This window comes from Ctenopharyngodon idella, chromosome 18, assembly GCF_019924925.1.
Source record: "Ctenopharyngodon idella isolate HZGC_01 chromosome 18, HZGC01, whole genome shotgun sequence".
NCBI classification, from domain to species: domain Eukaryota; kingdom Metazoa; phylum Chordata; class Actinopteri; order Cypriniformes; family Xenocyprididae; genus Ctenopharyngodon; species Ctenopharyngodon idella.
In genome coordinates this window covers 4,129,195-4,149,664 of record NC_067237.1, presented here as the reverse complement: position 1 = coordinate 4,149,664, position 20,470 = coordinate 4,129,195, and the positions used below count along the sequence as shown (strand labels likewise).

The 20,470-nt window shown below is 40.0% G+C and overlaps 1 protein-coding gene across 1 annotated transcript; it reads left to right on the top strand.

The window, feature by feature from the left end:
* The first annotated feature begins 388 nt into the window (after positions 1-388).
* Positions 389-19,684, top strand: qser1 (glutamine and serine rich 1). The gene is given in 11 exon segments (XM_051869890.1): positions 389-397; positions 9,013-9,049; positions 9,052-9,269; positions 10,783-10,899; positions 10,985-11,118; positions 11,963-12,183; positions 13,071-13,208; positions 13,308-13,405; positions 15,543-15,689; positions 15,849-15,944; positions 18,593-19,684. Coding segments are annotated over 11 exon segments (1,356 nt in total). The 3' UTR covers positions 18,734-19,684.
* The last annotated feature ends 786 nt before the right edge of the window (positions 19,685-20,470 follow it).

Below are 20,470 nucleotides of genomic sequence, written 5' to 3'. Positions count from 1 at the left end.
GCGGCTCAGAGCGCGGGCTGGGCCTACAAACCCAGGTACGAGAGGGCGGGTCGCCTCCCGAAGAAAACTCCGGTGATGGAAGGCCTAGCGAAACAAACACGCACGTAAAAGTGTCAAGACACATATAAAGGCAGTTTTAATGGAGCTAATGCGTTTATAGCTTTAGTCATTCGCGAAGTAACACACCGTGATGTTGTTTGTATATCTGCTGAATGTGCTCAAATCACTGATCACCTTTCAATCCGCACTGCACTCCCACCGTTATGCATTATTATTCATTATGGTGTATGTTTTTGTGCATGAATCATCAGAAAGTGCAGGTTAAGAACTGTGTCAGCTTGTTCTCTGATATATAAACTTGTACTGCAGTCACAGTGTGTTCGCAGACATGGAGGAGGTTTGTAAACAATTGATCGATCAGTGTTGCAGAAGGGCCACGTGTCTGCAACTTTACACAAAGTGTCTTATTTAGGTCTGTCTGTCAATAATTTACTTAAAACTTACACATGTATGGCGCCAATGCATCATTTTTATATGCATAAATTGCTTTTGTTTATCAGGTAGTGATGTCAGATACAATTTAAGTCATTTAATCAGTGTAACTGTAAGTACTGAAAAAATAATTTAAGTGCCAAAACAAAACCTAGGCAGGATAGTCAGCACACTAGAGTTGAGACAGTGCCTGTGTCTGACTGTGGACAGGTAGCAAACATCTTCTAGAAACATTATAAGTGACCCACATAAGGTTAGTGAACTTATTTTGAAAATTCTCATTAAGTGTCTTTATATGCAGTTGCAATCAAAATTATTCATCCCCTTTAACCTGCAAGACATTTTGCTGCTGACAACAAAATTTTATGAAAACAATTCATCGAAGGCATCAGTAATCTATTATGCAAAGTTTATTAATACACATTTGAGTGATTCCGAGAATGTAAAGTTGATGAAAAATGGAAAAAAAAAAATCAAACTGGCTCTAAACATACGTGTACAAAATTATTCAATCCCCAAAAGCCAAATTTTGTGCAGAATCTTTTATTCTTTATAACCCCCAATAAACGCTTCTGTCACCTCTCTACTGCAATCTTGGCCCATTCCTCGCTTGAAAAAGCTTCCAGATCACTGATAGTCTTTGGTTTCCATGTTACCACTGCTTTCTACAAATTCCACCGAATATTTTCAATGAGATTTCAATTTGAAGACTGTACAGGCCACTCAAGAACATTCACAACTGATCCCTGAACCAAGCTTGAGCAGATTTGGATGTATACTTTGAGACGGCTGTCCTGCAGGAAAGTCCATTGATCTCTGCACCAAAGGCATCACCATCTTTGCCAAAATGGCTTGATACTTCAAAGAATTCATGATGTCCTTCGTACATGGCAGATTTCCACTTCCTGCAACAGCAAAGAACCCCCATAACAAGACTGGACCGCCTCCATGTTTGACCATGGAGATGGCTGTTCTTCTGCTCATAAGCTTTGCCGAATGCCACTCCTTACCAAGAAGAACGTAAAAGGCTGGCTTGAATATGCTTAAATTCATTTGGATATACCTGTGGAGTTGTGGAAGAATGTTTTATGAAGGGATGAGACCAAACCGGAACTTTTGGACCCATGGATCAATGGCACATCTGGTGCAAAAAAGGCAAAGCTTATGAGCAGAAGAACACCATCTCCATAGTCAAACATGGAGGTGCTCCAGTCTTGTTATAGGGGTTCTTCAAGTGAGGAATGAGCCAAGATTGCAGAAGCATTTATTGGAGGTTTTAACAATAAAAGATTCTGCACGAAATTTGACTTTTGGGGGTTGATTAATTTTGTGCACGTATGTTTAGAGCCAGTTTTCATCAACTTTACATTCTCCGAATCACTCAATTGTGTATTTATAAACTTTGTATAATAGTTTACTGATGCCTTTAATGAATTGTTTTCATAAAATGTTGTTCTCAGCAGCAAAATGTCTTGCAGGTTAAGGGGGTTAAATAATTGTGTACTTGCATTGTAAAGCAACACTGTATTTTTCATACCTAAATGTTTCTAACACAAACTTGTAAACCATGAAAAGATAAAAACTTTAGTGTATTATAACTATGGTTGTAATTATGAAAACTTATTAGCTGTTTTATAATGCATTAGGAATGCATTTATAAAGCAGCTCGTTATGATGTATAATCCTGCTTGTCTAATAGTGTGTGTTATCTCGTCAGAAATGAAAACACCAGGTGGTTTGGCAGTCAGAACCATGGACAATTAGTTTATTACACTATCCTAGCATGCAAATAATTGTCCATCTTATAACTTTGAATGGTTCTGTTGAAATTTACATCGACACCATACATCAGAAATCAGTGGTGTTAATTTAAAAGTTTAGTTCTCCCAACAATGAAAATTCTATTTACTCACCCTCGCCTCATGTGATGTCATTCCAAACCCGATAGTTTATGCGATATCTGTACACATCCACACTGAAGCCATCAAAAATAGATAGGAAACAAACTTGAAAATGAATCTCCCCTGCTGTGAAATTTACTATGCAGATGTTTATTTGGCAAAATATATAGACAGACTTGCCTCTATTTAGCAAGAGACAAACCAGACAAACCAACTAAAATAGTTTCCATGTGTTTTCTCTGTCCAGACTCTATTGTCTTTGCAGCTTGTGCCTTTTTGTCTCATTTGCTGTGAAGCATGGCTATTTATTTATGACGGAAAACTTGTATAAAACACTTTAAATATGCGGACTATACAGTATAACTACCCAAACTATGCTACTACTACTACTAGCTTATTATGTAGGCTACTACTACCAAACTAGGCTGCATCACAGAGAACATGTGTGACATCTGCTATTATGTCTAAAATAGTTTGTTTTTGTTATACTAAAGAGTTTGGTTTGTGTATGAACGTGTACAGTAAACACCTCTAGAATAGATTACATGTGAAGGTACTGTATACAAATATGCCTGTCTTATATGAAGATTAAAGATCTTTGTGTGAGCTCAGTGAAAGGTTGCGGTCAGTTTTTATATACTGTCTAAAGGTAACCTTTTTACTTTAATAGTTCAAGTTATGGTTCTACACATTTGGACTCTGAGCTCCTCCAACGGCAGACCTTTGCCTCTAGTCACCAGCCTACGTTTACCACCACCCACCACCCCACAGGTGAGCAAACGATTCAGGCTGTAACGAGATATAGTCACTCTTTAAAGTCACTGACAGCCTGTTATCTGTCTATGGTATCTCTCTCTCTTTTAGGAGTGTTTGACTCAAATCAACACAGCACAACCAGCAGCAACACTACTGAATCTTCAGTCATGAACTTCCTCTCTGCTATTGAATCTCGAGGCCTTCAGGCTGGACCTGCTGCCTCTACTCTTCTCCCTCCATTTAGAAGCCCCTCTTGGCAAACAGGTAAATATGTATTAGATCTCTGTTTTAAAAGAACCACTGAGGTTTTTGCTGCACCATCTTCTCTCTTGTGCCAGTCATCTTTAACGAGGGCAATTGTTTGGATTATATCATCATGTTCCTTTTTTTTATTTAAAATGATATAAAATGTTATTTTCTCTAAGCTCCATATATAATAGGTCAAAATTTAGTTTTTCATGACCATTTACCACCCCCCTTTTAAGATTAAATGGGCCATTTTTTTTTCTGCCGGACTCTTTTGTAAACTTCCTCTTAGCATATGAAATCAATTGGCGCATTGCTGCACACATTCATCATACTAGGCTGCAACTTTTTTTTTTTTTTTGCACTGTCCCATCCTTTAAAAAGTCTCATAGCAAAACCTGCTTTAAATTGTGACAGGTTTACGAAACAGTCCCAGCTGAAATGCACCTCTAAAACTGTTATCGAGACTGAAAGGATCAGGTACTTTTCTTCCTGGCAGATGCTACACAGAGACTGGAAAGGTTTTGCACAATTACTTTAGAGCATTCATTCTTCTGGTGTTTAGTAATGATAGCATCAATACTACTTACTCCTTTTCACCTCACTGTAACGGTGCATGCCATGTTTCCAAACACTGCCACAACTGAATAGGCATCATCATGTATTCAGTTGCGAAAGTACAGAAAGATACATTTTGAATAGATGGTCTGTTTGGACTGAGGTAAGTTACAGTTTAAATGGCATAATGAACTCTTTTATCTCACAAGATTAAGGAAGATTTTGATTCTTCATGATATGACCCCCTTAAAGGGTTAGTTCACCCAAAAATGAAATTTCTGTCATTAATTACTCACCCTCGCGTCGTTCCAAACCCATAAGACCTTCATTCATCTTCGGAACACAAATGAAGATTAGAGCTCTCTGACTCATAGACAACAAATTAACCACCACTTTCAAGGTCCAAAAGGGTAATAAAGACATCGTTAAAATAGTCCATGTGACTACAGTGGTTCAACCTTAATTTTATGAAGCAACGAGAATACTTTTTGTGTGCAAAAACAAAACAAAAATGATGACTTTATTCAACAATATCTTCTCTTTTGTGTCATTCTCCTATGCCAGGGGTAGGCAAGTTTGGTCCTAGAGAGCCGCTGTCCTGCAGAGTTTAGCTCCAACCTTAATCAAACACACCTGAACAAGCTAATCAAGCTCTTCAGGATTATTAAGGCTATAGGCAGGTGAGGTTTTTTTTTTTCTAAACTCTGCAAGACAGCGGCTCTCTAGGACCGAACTTGCCTACCCCGTCCTACGCTGTTTACATTGAGCGCTTCCAAGTTCTACGTCAAAACACCAGCTCAGTATTGGCCGGCTTCTGCGTCAGCATCACATGCATGCATCGTGCTGCTCATGTGAACAACGTCGTCCAATACTGAGCCAGCATTGAGCCAATACTGAGCCGGCATTGTGACGTAGAACCTGGAAGCACTGAACTTAAACAGCGTAGGAGAGTGACACCATTTTTGTTTTGTTTTTGACCACAAAAAGTATTCTCGTCGCTTCATAAAATTAAGGTTGAACCACTGCAGTCACATGGACTTTTTTAACAATGTCTTTAGTACCTTTCTGGACCTTGAAAGTGGTCGTTAAATTGCTGTCTATGATCAGATACTTCTCGGATTTCATCAAAAATATCTTAATTTGCGTTCAGAAGATGAACGAAGGTCTTACGGGTGTGGAAGGACATGAGGGTGAGTAATTAATAACAGAATTTTCATTTTTGGGTGAACTAACCCTTTAAGTGTTGTTGTTACAGACCAAAGTGGTATTTTAGTGAAAAAGGAAATTGATTTAGAGAAGGCATGTTTTTTAAATACTGCCTGCAGTTAGTCAAACTTTATTTTTTTCTGCTACAGGTGCAAACACTTCAACAGAACTTTTTCTCACCGGAGCCCTGCATCCATCAGGAACGTTCCCAACGCCTTCTGCGCTCTCCTCCTACCAGCACCCTAGTGCCTTTCCTACCAGAAGTTTCACCACTACATCAGCACTTGCTGTTCAGGACAGCACTTTCATCTCTTCGAATGGTCTGCTATCCACTAATGACCCTTTGCTTCAGTTCAAATCCTCCCAGAACACTGTGCCAACTGCACTCGCTTTTGGTGGTACGTCTCTAGGGGTTGGCTTGCCACCCCAGTCCTCCACATATCGCTCAGCACAAGAGTCTGCCCCACACCTCCTTCAGCCTCAGTTCAGTCTGCTGTCCACATCCTTGGGCAGCTCCCAGCAAGCCCCTCAGCCTTACGGTGGCCCGGTTTTCTCAGGCTCCATCGAACGAGCACTTCAGCGTGAATGTAGTGTAATCAAGCACCACCAGCGGCCTTCAAGCACCCAGCCAGTCCAGGAGCAGCTGGCTAGCAGTGCTCAGCACTCCCTACAGGGTTATCTGCATGACCAGGATGACATTTCATATCAACAGGATCTCTCCCCGCACACACCCGTACCCTGCAGTCCTGCGGGTGACCCTTCACCGCTAAACGGTGCTGCACAACAGAAGACTTCAAATACAGCGCTGCAGCAAACTCAGGCCTATGCTTCTTCTGTCCCCTCCCCTGGGTTTTCCAGCTCATCTGGAGTAAAGGTTAAAGACGGTTCTTCCAAAATAGCTCAACATCCCAGTGAGAACACAGACACTCAAGCCCAGACAAGTTCTCCAGGCCTGCAGCCGCCGAGCTACTCCTCCTCAGCCCAGAAACAAAGCTCAGTGATCGCTAGCCAATCGCAACCGTACACATCCACGCAGCTGTCCGTTAGTGCCTCGCATGCTTATATCACATCTCAAAGCCTGTCGAGCAGCCTCAGCCAAACGCAGGCCTTCTCGTCTAGTTTGCCTGAGAAGCTTCCTTCTATTTACAAGACTCTCTCGTCATACACTAGCCAATCTGAAGCTGAGACATCTGTGAGCCAGTCTCTTATTTATTCCTCCAGTCAGCAGCAGGAATTGCCACCTGTGGGAAACAGGGAAGGGTATGAGACACAGGTGCAAACTCTTTGCATGGGAAGTCCTTCTCAAAGCTATTCTTCCAGCCATTCTCAGGGCCTGCCAACCATTAGTTTCTATACCCAAGGGCTGGCATCTGCTAGCATACCTTCACAGAACTATGTGTCAAGTCAATCCCTATCCTCTGTCTCTTCCTTCTCACCCAGTCGTGCCCGAAGCTTATCATCCACTAACTTAGGCCCGGACTACATCCTAATGCAGTCTTCCCCTGTTAGCAAGACAGACAGTGCCCTGTTACAGCAGAAGTACTTGTTATCTGTCCAGTCATCAACCTCCTCTCCTGCCACTCACACCCAAGCCTTACCAAATGACCAGTCCTCAGTTGAGTTAAAACCACGTCAGCAAGATGAACGAATTTTTCTTTCCTCAAAAGAGAGCTCTGGAGAGCTTCCTCTCGAGGATGTGCAGGCATTACAGAAAGGCTCTATGGGGACCTCTCCTCAAACCCTTTCAGCCACTGAAATCGGAGCACTGAACAGCGCAAAAAATGACGTTTATGTAGTTTCAAAGATGGAAGACAGGCACAACACCCAAAGTGTCATTCGTAGTAACTCCCGATCGGAGGAGCACATCCTTACACATTTGGAAACCACAAAGGAGCTCGCTACCAGTGCCAATACTCCCTCCGACCCCAAGAGTAACCCTTTGTTGATGCACTCCACCCATGCACCCTTGAGTGCCGACCAGCTGAAACAGCATACTTTAGTTCTGAAAGGGTCGATATCTCAGCAGCAGAATCATCAAGGTCAGATTATCCGAGTTCAGCCAACAGATCCCAGACAGCTGTCTGAGGACCAAACACAGTTCATCCGGGTTCCCAGTGCCCAAGTGCTACTCGATCCCTCTCACATGATTGTTCTGCAGCAGCCTTTGCTCACTTCAGGCCAGAATCAGCCCAAGCAGACTATGTACATGCAGTCCGTACCAGTCCAGTATCTCCAAATGAACAGCGATACTGTTAATTTGTCAGTTAATGGGCGTCACAATCAGCAAATTGTCTCTCACCAAGTGCCCACCTCAGCAGAGTCCACTAAACAGGACCCAACACAAAAAGACAACTTCAATCAGTCAAATCCTCATGACGCAAAGCAGAACTTTACTCTCAGCTCTGTATGCTTTCCAGACTCCATGCTGTTGGCAGATGAGAGGAACATTCTCTCAAATGTCGATGACATCCTTGCTGCTACAGCAGCCGCCTGTGGCGTCACACCACAGGATTTTGTCAAATCCACATCTTCTGATGGCGACATGTCATCGGTAGCCAACTCTATAGATTCCAAGTGCAATTTTCAGTCCGCTGAGAGCAGACTTAATAGTTTCCCATCTCAGCATATGATAATCGCTAACTCACAAGCGATGACTATAATTGGTGCTCAAACAACATACTCCAAAGAAGAAACGGAGGGACACCATGTGTTTACGCTCTCAAACTCTCATAACCAACCAGAGATAAGAAACAACTCAGCACAAGAAATATCTGACAAGGTGGCAAACGCCCATGAGAAGAATGATGTGTTACCCAAAGGACATTTTGTAAACTCTAGCAATGGCTCTGCTTTGAATGCTAATGGACTGGCAATTAGTAATACAACCTCCTCTGACTTTCAGTTGGCGGGCCAGGAGCAAAGTCAATCAGGACATCCGAATACTGAAAATGTGCCACATAATATAAGCCAGCTGAAGGGATCGAAAGGCCTTAAAAATGATGATAGTCCTATTGAGCGTCCTACTGATGGCCTACCAAAAAAACGATCCAGATCGAAGGGTTCATCTAAGCAGTCTGTTGAAGATGAAAATGGTCAACCCAAATCTCAGAAGAAAATCACACAAGTTAAGCGCCAGAACTCACGTGCCAGTGAGGCAAGTTCAACATCCACCTCAGAGGTTTCCCATGATAACTACCAACAGCAGGAGAGGATGCGTCAGAAGTTAAGAGAGGTTGAAGAAAAACAGCCAGAGGTTAAAACTGGATTCTTAGGCTCCTTCCTGGACTTCCTTAAATCTGGATCCAGACAAAACCTATCATCTCCACCGATACGGTCACCCAGTCGCACCAGAAAGCCTTCGGCCTCCAAGAGGCCTCCAAATCCATTACTTATTCCTTTTAAACCTCCCCCTCCTTCAACTCCTTCAACATTGATATCTCCAGACCCTCATAGTGTCATTTCTACAAAGCGACTTGATGAAGAGCTCCAGAGGAACCTGGAAACACTGCCATCGTTTTCCTCTGATGAAGATGATTCAGTGGGGAAAAACCAAGATCTTCAAAAGAGCATCACTTCTGCACTTTCATCTTTAGATGAGCCCTCAGACAAAAAGCTGAAGTTGGGTATGGAAGCTCCCTTTATGTAGACCTTTTATTTAATATTTCATATTACATTTAAGTCATTATATTATAATATAATATGTAGGATATCTTTAAGGACTATATGTAAAGGTAAAGGCATGTTGCTTTAGTATACTATTTTGTAAAATAATCATTATTATTGAGATACTGAAATGTAGGTATTATGACAACCCTAGTTCATCTTCTCCTGTTTCAACATAACATATATTCAGGTGACAATACCAAGCAGCTTCAGGCCTCCAGCACACAGCCTATAGTTACCAAACCACAGGAACAACCGAAGGCTGTACAGAATGTGTCTGCAGAGGAACTGGTGAAGGATGTGCCTCCAGACAAGCTAGCTGTTCAACTGACCGCAGTTGCTATCGAGGGCCTGATGGACGAGGAGCTGTCAGATAGCGGAGGGGAGGGCATGTACCGGGAGCGAGATGAGTTCGTGGTTAGGAACGAGGACATTGAAAGGATAGCGGTATGCTGAGCTGTGCTTTTTGTGCCATATATGAGCCTGTAGAAGTCAACACTTACATGTTACTGGTCTTATTGTGCGCAATTTATTCTGAACAAACAAACAAAAATGCTAACCACACCCTGGATTCAGTCCAGACTAGAGAAAGTCTAGCAAAAATATTTTACTTTATAAACTGCATGCAAAAAGTGCAAGGTTCAAGTGAATTAAAAGCTAGACAAGCACGAAAAGATGTTTTATCACATTGCTTTCTTCAGTGCTCACATTACTACGAACATTCACCCTTTTCTTTGTAGATTATCAATTAGGGATAATTGATTATCTAATAATTGATTATTCCCTAATTGATAATTAGGGAATCAGCTGGATTCAATTAGCAAGAGTAGAACTCAAAGAGAGTGTTGGATTTAACATGTATGGCACAGAACATTACCAATATACAACTGCAGCAAATAATATAGATATTACAAATATGCAAAGTACACAAATACTCTAAACAATGCAAAGAAACAATCAATAAAAAACAAAACAAAAAAAAAAACATTTTTTATCCATTTTGAGCACAACAGTTTCTTCTAGCTCAATTTATTCTGGACCTAGGCTGTGCAGGCTATTAGCTTTAACGAACTGAACCAATGGAACAACCACTTTGTATGATCCAAGTCCTGCCCTTCATTTAAATATGCCATTTAGGCCCTGTTTACACCTGGTATTAAGATGTGATTTGGTCGATTGGATGACAAGTAGATGACGGAGACACATTCCTGTTTACACCTGGTGTTTTAATCCGTCCACTTTCAACCACTTCTGTCCTGATTTCTTCAAGGGGAGGGTCTATGGGCGGGTAAATGTATGGGTTTTTTCAGATATTTCGATCTAATGGACAAAATAAGCTTGCACAATTTACATATGAATTCGCCCGGAGACGACGGGGGGAAAAAACACAGAGAGCATCAGCTTTCGTTTCTGCTCTAAAAAGCAAGACCACACTAAACGCTGTTTTAGGAATGATGAGAGAACATTGTGCTTGGTATGTTTTTCATCTTCAAACCAAACTTGGGTCTTCAGCCGACAAAGTTTAAATCCCATCTGGCTAGCGCGCTTGCCATAACGTTTACATGTTAGGTCAGTAGGTGGAGAGTAGATGGTCTTTTGTGGCTGTTTGAACACATTCGACTACATGAGCGTTTGAAAGCAATGTAGTCCTCTGGAAGTGGACAAGCTCAAAACGTTTTGGGCCCTGTTTACACCTGTATTTAGCGTCATCCACTTGTGATCCGATCGACCAATCTTAATACTAAGTGTAAACTGGGCCTTAGTTCAAAAATAAATCATATTATGGAAGTAAAATGGGTTGTGAGTGCCATTTTACGTTGACTCTAAATTGTTAAAATTACATTATGTGACATTTCTGTTGTGGCTGAGCAGTTTATGATGAGACATAGGGCAGACTGCCTGACTGTGTTTCATCAAACCCTTTGTCTCTGTAAGCCTTTGATGTGTCTTTTGGGTGTAGATCACATTGAAAGCAGGGGTCGAACCACCAGCCATCTGGAAGGTTCAGAAAGCCCTGCTGCAGAAGTTTGTACCCGAGCTCAGGGACGGGAAACGAGTGTTTTTTGCCACCAACAGTGTAAGTGTCAATACAAAACAATATATGTGGCAACATAGTGTGCTTCCAATGCATATCTCAAAATGCTGTGAACAACTCTTTACAGTATCTGGGGTACTTTGGCGATGCTAAGTCCATGTACAGGAGAGTACATGTCAAATTTCTTGACACTGTCAACAAGCGGGAGTATGTTCGAGTTTGCAGTAGGAAACCACGATGCAAGCCCATGCATTCAATGAGGTACAGGTGGTATCTGTCTTACTTGAATTCAGCAAATTAAAGGGTAGTTCACCCTGTCATCATTTACTCACTATTATGTTGTTCCAAACCTGTATGAGTTTTTTTCTTTTGTTGAACACAAAAGAAGATATTTTAAAGTAAGTTGGTAGCCAGACAGTTGACGGTAGCCATTGACTTCCATAGTAGGAAAAAAAAAATACTGTGGAAGTCAATGGCTACCATCAACTGTCTGGCTACCAACATTCTTCAAAATATCTGATTTTTAGTTCAACGTAAGAAAGAAACTCATACAGGTTTGTAACAACAAAAGGGTGAGTAAGTGAACTGTCCCTTTAAGAATGATTTTTATTGTGAATAGTTCATCTGTGCACTTGTTTGATTTTAAACTTTACGACAGACTTCTGTCTGGTGACGTATGCAGGACTTTTCCAATCATTTAGTCCACTTAGTTCTGTTTCATTAAAGAGACTTTGGCATTGCCTACCTGTTTTTGAACACAAGAACATGTCCTGTGTGTTACCCCTATGTAAATGTATACATGAAATTCATAACGACGAGTTAGCAATCTTGGTTTGCTGTTCTTCTCTAAAATGTCAAGCTGAGCCACAGGCCTCTATTGTGCAATCCCACTCAGCCAAATATTTTTCCATGGAACATCAATCTCCTGCCAGTGTGTTTGAAATCTCCAACATCAAACTGATCCCAGACATTATTCTATTCCAGCCAGCTAGCACGAAATTCACAGTATTTTTGTCAGAACCGTTCCATTAGCTACTTTTGATAATGTACGTATTAGATTCCATAAATGACTAATTCATTTATCTGTGATATCTGTTGTTCCCAGAGGCTCTCAGGCTAAAGCTCTTCTGGCCCAACGATTCACTGCAGTGACTGTTTCAGACTCTCCTACGCAGAAAACAACACAACAGAAAGCTCTGTCTAAACCCAGACCCAAGCAGTCGAAAGCCAAGGCTGAACCGCCACCCAAAAAGAGAAAGAAATGGAAAGAGGAGTTCACAACATCTCCCTCCGACTCCTCACCAGAGGCTGTGAGTGAGGATGACGGTGAGACATGTGACAGCTGGGGAAGTATGACCTTGTAGCCTTGATGTGTGCACATCAGTGATGGGGAAAGTGAGGCCTTTCAGAGCTTTGAATTAATTAAACCAATTGTTTTGCAAAATGATTCACTTTTTTTTGAAGAGCTCAAAATTTTACTCACTAAGGACATCTACTGGATACAGCTGTGTAAATACAATGGGAACACAGCAAAGATATATGTTCAGTGACATGATCTGCAATATCTATAATATCAGTAAATTCCATTAAATATAAATGATTATAATTTGTTTTAGTAAGTTTAATTATATTAATAAGTTTAATTAATTTATAGCACTTATTTTGTGTACCAACAAGTGTCTAACACTTGTAGATTTTAAGAAATATTTAGAAAATTCTACTCAACTTGTATTAAAGGGGACCGATAATGCACCTTTTCACAAAATGTAATATAAGTCTCTGGTGTCTCCAGGATGTGTCTGTGAAGTTTCAGCTCAAAATACCCCACAGATCATTTATTATAGCTTGTCAAATTTGCCCCTATTTGGGTGTGAGCAAAAACGCTGTTTTTGTGTGTGTCCCTTTAAATGCAAATGAGCTGCTGCTCCCGGCCCACTTTCCAAAAGAGGGCGGAGCTTTAACAGCTCGCGCTTCGGTTGCTCAACAACAACAAAGCTGGAGAATCTCACGCAGCCAAAATGAGGATTGTCAGTAACGGTGTTCAGCCTTACATTGTTCAAACCGGAGTCAGACACTGATGGAGAGACTCAGGAAGAAGTTACAACTTTTAGAATGAAACTGGACATTTCTGAATAATTTCTCATGATGGACCAATCTGTCTGTTGCTGTTGTCCCACACTCATGCCTTGTGCAATCCCATCTCTCATTTTCAGAGTTTACGCCTCCGGTTCCGTTCGCTTCCCGTTTCCTGAACACCAGAACAATGAAGGAGACCTTTAAGAGCTTTGTCGAGCTGCTGATCAGCGTAGCCCTGGACGCGGACGTCATGAACGCGCTTGAGCGAGAGAACGGTGAGAAGTCCAGGATCAAACTGTCTGTTTTGTAACAGGAGTGTTAATAAGTGGCAGATGGTGAGCTGACCTTTGTGGTTGATCTGGTCCTGCATTCAGACGAGCTGCTGCTGCCTCATATGAAGAGGGTGGATGGAATGATCACAGACAACAGGCGGAGACTGCTGCCCAAACTGCGCATGGGTCAGATCTTCAAAGTGAGTCATGAGTCACCGTTTTCCATTTCGCCATCAGTACATCAGAGTCCTGCTTCAACTCACAGTAATAATCACATTTAAAACTCGGAGAAATTGCTCAATAAGAATAAAACTTTTTTTCTCTCTCTTTTTCTTATTTTGTATCTTTAGTATTGTTTGGCTCTCGACTAAAGATTTTCTAGTCAACTTATAGTCGTTCATTTAAGCAATTAGTCAACTAATCACACGTGTATATTAGTTAACCATATAAATCATAATAATGAGCCTTTAATTGCCTATATATAATACATAGCCTAATCAGGATTACATAATCTGAGAATATTTGTTTTCCACTTGAGTTGGTTGACAATCGCCTGGCATTTCAAGCTTTCTATAGATATATTTCTCATGTCTGTGAGGCAGTTATACACTGAGTTTTGGTTTATTTTTTGACGCACTGAAGTTCACAGAGAACGACACGGCAGAAAACGCATCCTGATTGTGCCTTTGTCAAATAAAGAAAACAGTGTTTTCTTGTTATTGTGAGTTTACAGTTTCGAATGATGTATTACTCTTATCTGTATGACCAAAAAAAGTTGTTTTTGCTATTATCAGAAAAAATGCAAGTGATTGCGGCGGCGCCTCCATGTCTTGCAGTAAGCATGGTAATACTTTAGCTTTCATACTCCGCAGAAACAGTTGGATATACGCCTAATAATAGCGGACATTTATCTAGGTTAGCGTTAGAGCGAGAGGCAATGTAAAGTTTCTACTACTTACATGTTTCAAATGATAAGCCATATTTGAGGTCGATGGATGATAGGTGAACGTTTGGATTTCATGCCTGACATGTAATTACCACAAGGTGATTTTAATCCTGTCCAAATCTGCCATGTCTGTGTTCTTCTTACACAACCTAAATAAAAATTCCAGAGCAAATTACCTACTGTTTTCCGGCAAACTCAGCGGTCCTCTGAGAAATCGAATCCAGTCCAAATGCGAATGTCTGTGATTGCTGATATACTAACGCTTCTCGTCATGTGTTTTTTGACCTATCTGAGCTCCCATTTGCCCACCAATCTTTTTCATGCTTTCATTTCATTTCAATATGGATGATATCCAATGAAAAAATAAAATTATAAAATTAATAGATAAATCCAAATTTGCGGAAAAATTGCGGAAACTGCAAAGACTGCCCATCAGCATTGGGTATGATACTTATCTAGATTTCTCTGCTCACTTACGTGGGTTTATTATAAACAGACACTTCTAAACGATACTGCTAATGTATTCAGTTTAGATATGTAAAAGTAGTGAACCATTTTTCCTCAGTTTTATGTTTCAAAGTCACAACAATTGATCTTCACCTTGGTTATATATCATGTAATTATTTGCTGTTAGCAACATGAGAAGAATGCTTTCGTGTCATATTTTTCCAAATGGGATGGGATGCATCTTTTTAGCATGACCCTAAACTAGCCAAATTACATGGCTTCCTTTAAACCAACTATTTGACTAGTCATTTAGACGACCCGCCAACTTGTGTATTTTAAACTATGTACTTCAAAAATGCATCGCTACTAGAAAGGCAAAAACATCAAATACCTGAATTCTGTAGTTAGCCGACTTGATCACTTCTCTGACAGCCGGTGAAAGAAAGTGCTGCTCTTCACATGCACAGACATTTTGTTCAGAATACATTTGATGCATATGTAGAGGTACGTCCTAATTTTGTCGAATTAGACACGTTCCTGGGTCAACATATTTTGTTGATCCTGGAACAACATTCCTGTCTGAAAATTTAATCATAACCATATCCCTATTCATAAAACCCAACCCTACCCATAACTTAGCTCTAAAATCAGAGTGAAATGATAGGTGAATAACACTGATGTAGAAGCACCTAACCCTGCTTTTAAACCTAAACCTGGCATAAACTGTAAACTTGTCCTACAAATCTGATTGGTTGATTGGAATGTTGATCCAGGAACATGTTGCTTTTGGTGAAATCAGGTTCTGCCACATGAAGACGTTTGGAATGTTCCGTCAGATTAAAGTGATTAGAACTAATATAAATCTGTGCATGTGAACATAGTCACTATATTTGCATATGATTTCAGTATGTATGATTTTTCTTGCATGTTATTTTGTCCGGCAGAATGCATTAGACAGCTTTCCTGAGCTGTCTGTGGTCACCGAGCTGAAAACAGACTGCGAGACCCCTGTTTTTAAAGTTAGGTTAAGTGGGAGGGCTTACAACAGGAAAACCATGAAGCCCTCAAAATCCCCCAGCAAACTTCCCCTGGTGAGTATTCCAGGTCTAGTAGTCTAGTGTTGCTAAGATAACTAGTTGATAACAACTAGTTTCATTTTTTGACCACTAGGAGGTATACCATACTGGCTTTTAGATCACTTTAGATTCACATTTAAAGACTTTATTTATCTGTTTCTCCCACTCAAACAGGAATACACAGTGGATCAGCAGAAAACAAAGTGGTTTTCTCTATACCACTCTCTACAACACTATAAGTACCACACATACCTGATGTGTATGGAGGAGGTGAGGAATCAATGTGCATGTTTGTGTGAGTTATAACCAATCAGCTAGTCCTTGCTGACAAGCTCAAGGAATCTTTAAAGGAATCTTGTTTTGACTGGCAGTGCTCATATCAGTATCGGCTCTGACGTGTCTCGTTTTATCCTCTAAAATGCTCCACCTCACGCTGTTTTGCCTAGTGCAGGGTTTCCCAAATAGGTGAACTGCAGGGGGAGAGTTGATGTCAAGCTAATGTAAAATTAAAACAAATAAATTTGGCTGCAGAATTCATCCAAAATAAAACTAAAATCACGATATAGCTTAGAGCAATTATCAAATCAACAGCTGCAATTTAAATAAGTTTATAGTCTGTTGCAACTGCTTCTCACCTTCTCCATCTCCACCCGGAAGTGAGTTTAACGTGCATTTTGGGAATGCAAAGTGCACTAGGTTTATTTATTTACATGTTCACACAATTTCCAACATTTTGGGATATAAGTTTACACCATTTCACCAGTATTCCACCAAAATAAAAACTTGAAGATTTGAACATTTAAATGTTAAACTCACCATCAAATCAAAATGGACAGTTCTCGTTTTTTACGCAATATTTCAGTATTTATTGTAAATGATTTACCCATTCACATCATTTTTTAAAATTCACGTGCCTCGTAATCTTTAATCAAAATAACGTCCCCTCCCTCTTCTCTGATGATGCATTTACTGGCGTGAGGGCAGGACAACCTGTCACTCACATGAGATCCACCAATAGCAAGCCACAACCATCCAGTCAATTCCGCATGGACAAAATAAAGCCCCGCCCTTCATTTTTTTCAGTTTAGAAAAGCAGTTTCACTCGGATTTACAACACAATGGGGAAAAAAGACTTTCACTTCAAGCCGACTTTAAAACATAAATATTAGTATTGTAACTTGCAGTGTAAAATAAAATAATTATTAGGTGTATAATTATCAAATATTCAATTTTTATTTTACAGGACAATTGTAATTTACAACAATAATATATTTAAATAAGCTCTATACTTGCAGCCCTATAATTTTAAAATTTTAAATAATTTTAAAATAAAAGCAATCAAAAATATAGCTGCAAGTAGCAATCACGGGGGCCAAGCACAACAGAAGCAAACAAGGAAGCTTTTTTTGCCACTTACTATCAAAGTTTTGACATTTGCCGTGTAGTAAACAACCTATGTTTCCGATTTTCCTACGGTGGTTTCGTCTCGATCGGACTAACGGTTTCTAAGATATTCGCTAATGTTGTTTAAATGCTAAATCACAGCGTTGCTGTAACCATAAGGCGAAACCTAGCATGTTTGGAATCGTTGGACTCGGCAAGGATCCAGGAATCCAAGGAGATGACTCCCGTGAAAAGTCAACCACATCCAAAGTTATAAGCATGTAAATAATTTTTTCCACAACTAGGTGGCGCTGGTCCGAAACTTCTCAGACTCCTTTAGGGCAGTGGTTCTCAACCACATTCCTGGAGGCCCACCAACACTGCACATTTTGCATGTCTCCTTTGTCTGACACACCCATTTTAGATCTTTGAGTCACTACTAATGAGCTGATAACCCTAATCAGGTGTGTTTAATTAAGGAGACATGCAAAATGTGCAGTGTTGGTGGGCCTCCAGGAATGTGGTTGAGAAACACTGCTTTAGGGCATCGTGACAATGACCCATTCTGAGTTTCGTAATGATATGTTCATGTGTTCTTAAAATACAGCATTTTCCTACAAAATTCAGAACGCCCGTCTAATAGACTTCACAAGCCCTGCGTAAAATTCTTTTGCACGTTTTTTGAAAACAGTTTAACAAATCAGCTTGAATTCCACAACTTTTTGTCAGCATGGTCTGAAATGATCTGGTTCAATTTTCGTGAAAATCTAAGCAATTGCCTAGGAGAAGTTCGAAAAAGTATGTTTTTTGGAAAATTCAAAATGGTGGGAAAATTTTCATGATGGAAAATAGGGTGCAATTGAATCATCAAATTTTGTTTCTTGCCGTTACGGTTAAAAAGTTATTAGCATAAATATAAGTGCAAGTTTGGACAGTTGGTGGAGCTAGAAGGATTGAGTTAGAGACTCCAAATTTGCTACGGTGACAGTTCAGACTGGCCTCTATCAGTGTGCCAAATTTCATAACTTTCCCGCAAGTGATTTTATGGGCGTCCATAGACTTCCAGAGCGGAAGAAACGGAAGAATGCCAATGGATACAATAGGTGCCTATGCATATTCTGTGCTTGGCCCCTAATAAAACACTTGCTAAAAAACATTAAATATTTTATCTGTTTACTTGCATGTCATGTGATCATAAACCAACATCAGAGAACCATGAACATGCAAATGTGCCGTTAAATTATTGAAATATTAACTTAAAATTTCAGGGCATATTTCATGTAAATAATTTGTCTAAGGGGTTCAGCTGACCAAAAAATGTTTGGTGTTCATGTGCTCCATGTTGAGCTGTGGTGCTCATAATGGAGATTCAGGTTCAAATTTAGTTGCTACCACCCAGCAACCACTCAGAACACTTAGCAACCGCATAGCAACACCCATGATATTTGTTTTCTTTAGAAAATGTCAAAATCTAGTTTGTGTTTACTAGACTGATGCACTGTGATTCTCCAATGTGATTCTCTTTCATATCCCAGATTCAGTTGTTGAAGTCGCGAGGTAAAGACCTGGGGCAGGAGGAGACGGTCCAGACTTGCATGGGCAACAGGACCTGGGTAGAGGGCCTGTTCGATCGCTTCGGGGAGCTTCTGACACAGGTGCAGCAGGCCTGCCTTTAAACAGAAGCCTAGATTATGCTGATAGACAAGCTTATACTGGAACGAGCATTCATAAACCTGATGAAATGCTTTAAAGCACCATTGAGGACAGACATCAATACAAAAGGAAATAAATAGACCAAACAGCTGCCTTTTTCTGACATCCACAGAGACAATGGACTTAGACTGTGGTTTTACATGTAAAAATGCTTTGGTAAAAATAGCTGTAGTTGAGTATTTTCTGTACTGAATCAATGTCGGCATCCTTTCTTCTTATCTATAAGGACCAGAATTGATGATCTGTTATTACGATACAGAGAAGTTTTAAACCACCTTTGGTTTAAAAGAATAATATCAGTCTGTAATTATGGTTTGGAGGGCTAGGTGATTATAAAAAGGAAATTATACATAGATATATATGTAAAACATCCATTTTTACAACTGAATGCCAAATTTATATATGATAATGTACATTTTGTATAGAGAGCTTGTTTGTCAAAGGATTCTCATGACATAATATAGAACACTTACCCAATGTGCTTTTGAAACTCTGTTATAACAGAGTTGGTGCAATTCTAATAATGCTTTTGTGATATATTTTGTTGTAATAAAAAGCATTTACATAAACTATTTTTTCTGAGGTAAAAATCTCTTTATACTCTTTTTTTTTTTTTTTTTTTTTTCCCTCAAAACAAAACATTTTATCTCACAGATAGATGTATTTTTCACAGAAGGAAATATTGTGGTCATTTGTCGTACATTTGTAGATGGCTTATACGTTTATGTCATATGCACATTGTATAAAACATTTAGAAAGTTCCTTTATTTGGTGATTTTGCCGGTTTTCCACCGTTTTAAGCAAATTACTGTGCCGACAGCATTGGATTAGTTTTTTGCTTTTCAGGTGTAGCTGTGCTAAACACTACAATGTTTTTGCTGACATGTGAAAATAAATTTCCTATTAAATGAGAACTTTGAGTCAGTACTTAATTTATAAATAATCAGAGAAGTTGCTTGCTTTTTTGGCTTTTAAATGCCAAAGCTCTTTCGATTCGTTTAGCACATTACTACCAGTTTTGTCACTTGACGGCTCATAGAAATTGCGTGCATACTTCCCTACTATATAGTAGGCAAAAAACATTATGTTATAAAAGTATGTCTGAATTCACAGTACTCATAAAAGAGTCAGCAAAAAGTAACCGGATGACATATACTACTTTGAGATTCTGAAGTGTGCATACGATGGACATTTTACTATCCCATGAGACCACGGGAGATATGACAGTGAAGTGACACAACTGACACTAGTAGGTCACATGACAGTGAGAACATGGCGAATGTAATGAAATTCCAAATAGAAAAAGTACACTTTAAATTCCCGGATGATGCACCGAATTAACCGGAAAAAAATGAAGTGTGGAATGTTGGACACTTTATGCACTCAACTGTTGCAGTTTTGTAGCGGAGAGGGGCTATCAGACTCTGATGTTGAATGACAAAAAATAACCTTATAAAATTCATACACTACACCAGGGGTGTCCAATCCTGGTCCTGGATGGCCACTGTCCTGCAAAGTTTAGCTCCAGCCCCAATTAAACACACCTGAACCAGCTAATCAAGGTCTTACTAGGCATACTAGAAACTTCCAGGCAGGTGTGTTGAGGCAAGTTGGAGCTAAACTCTGTAGGACAGTGACGCTCCATGACCAAGTTTGGACACCCCTGCACTACACAGTTGAGTGCATAATTACAGTGTATA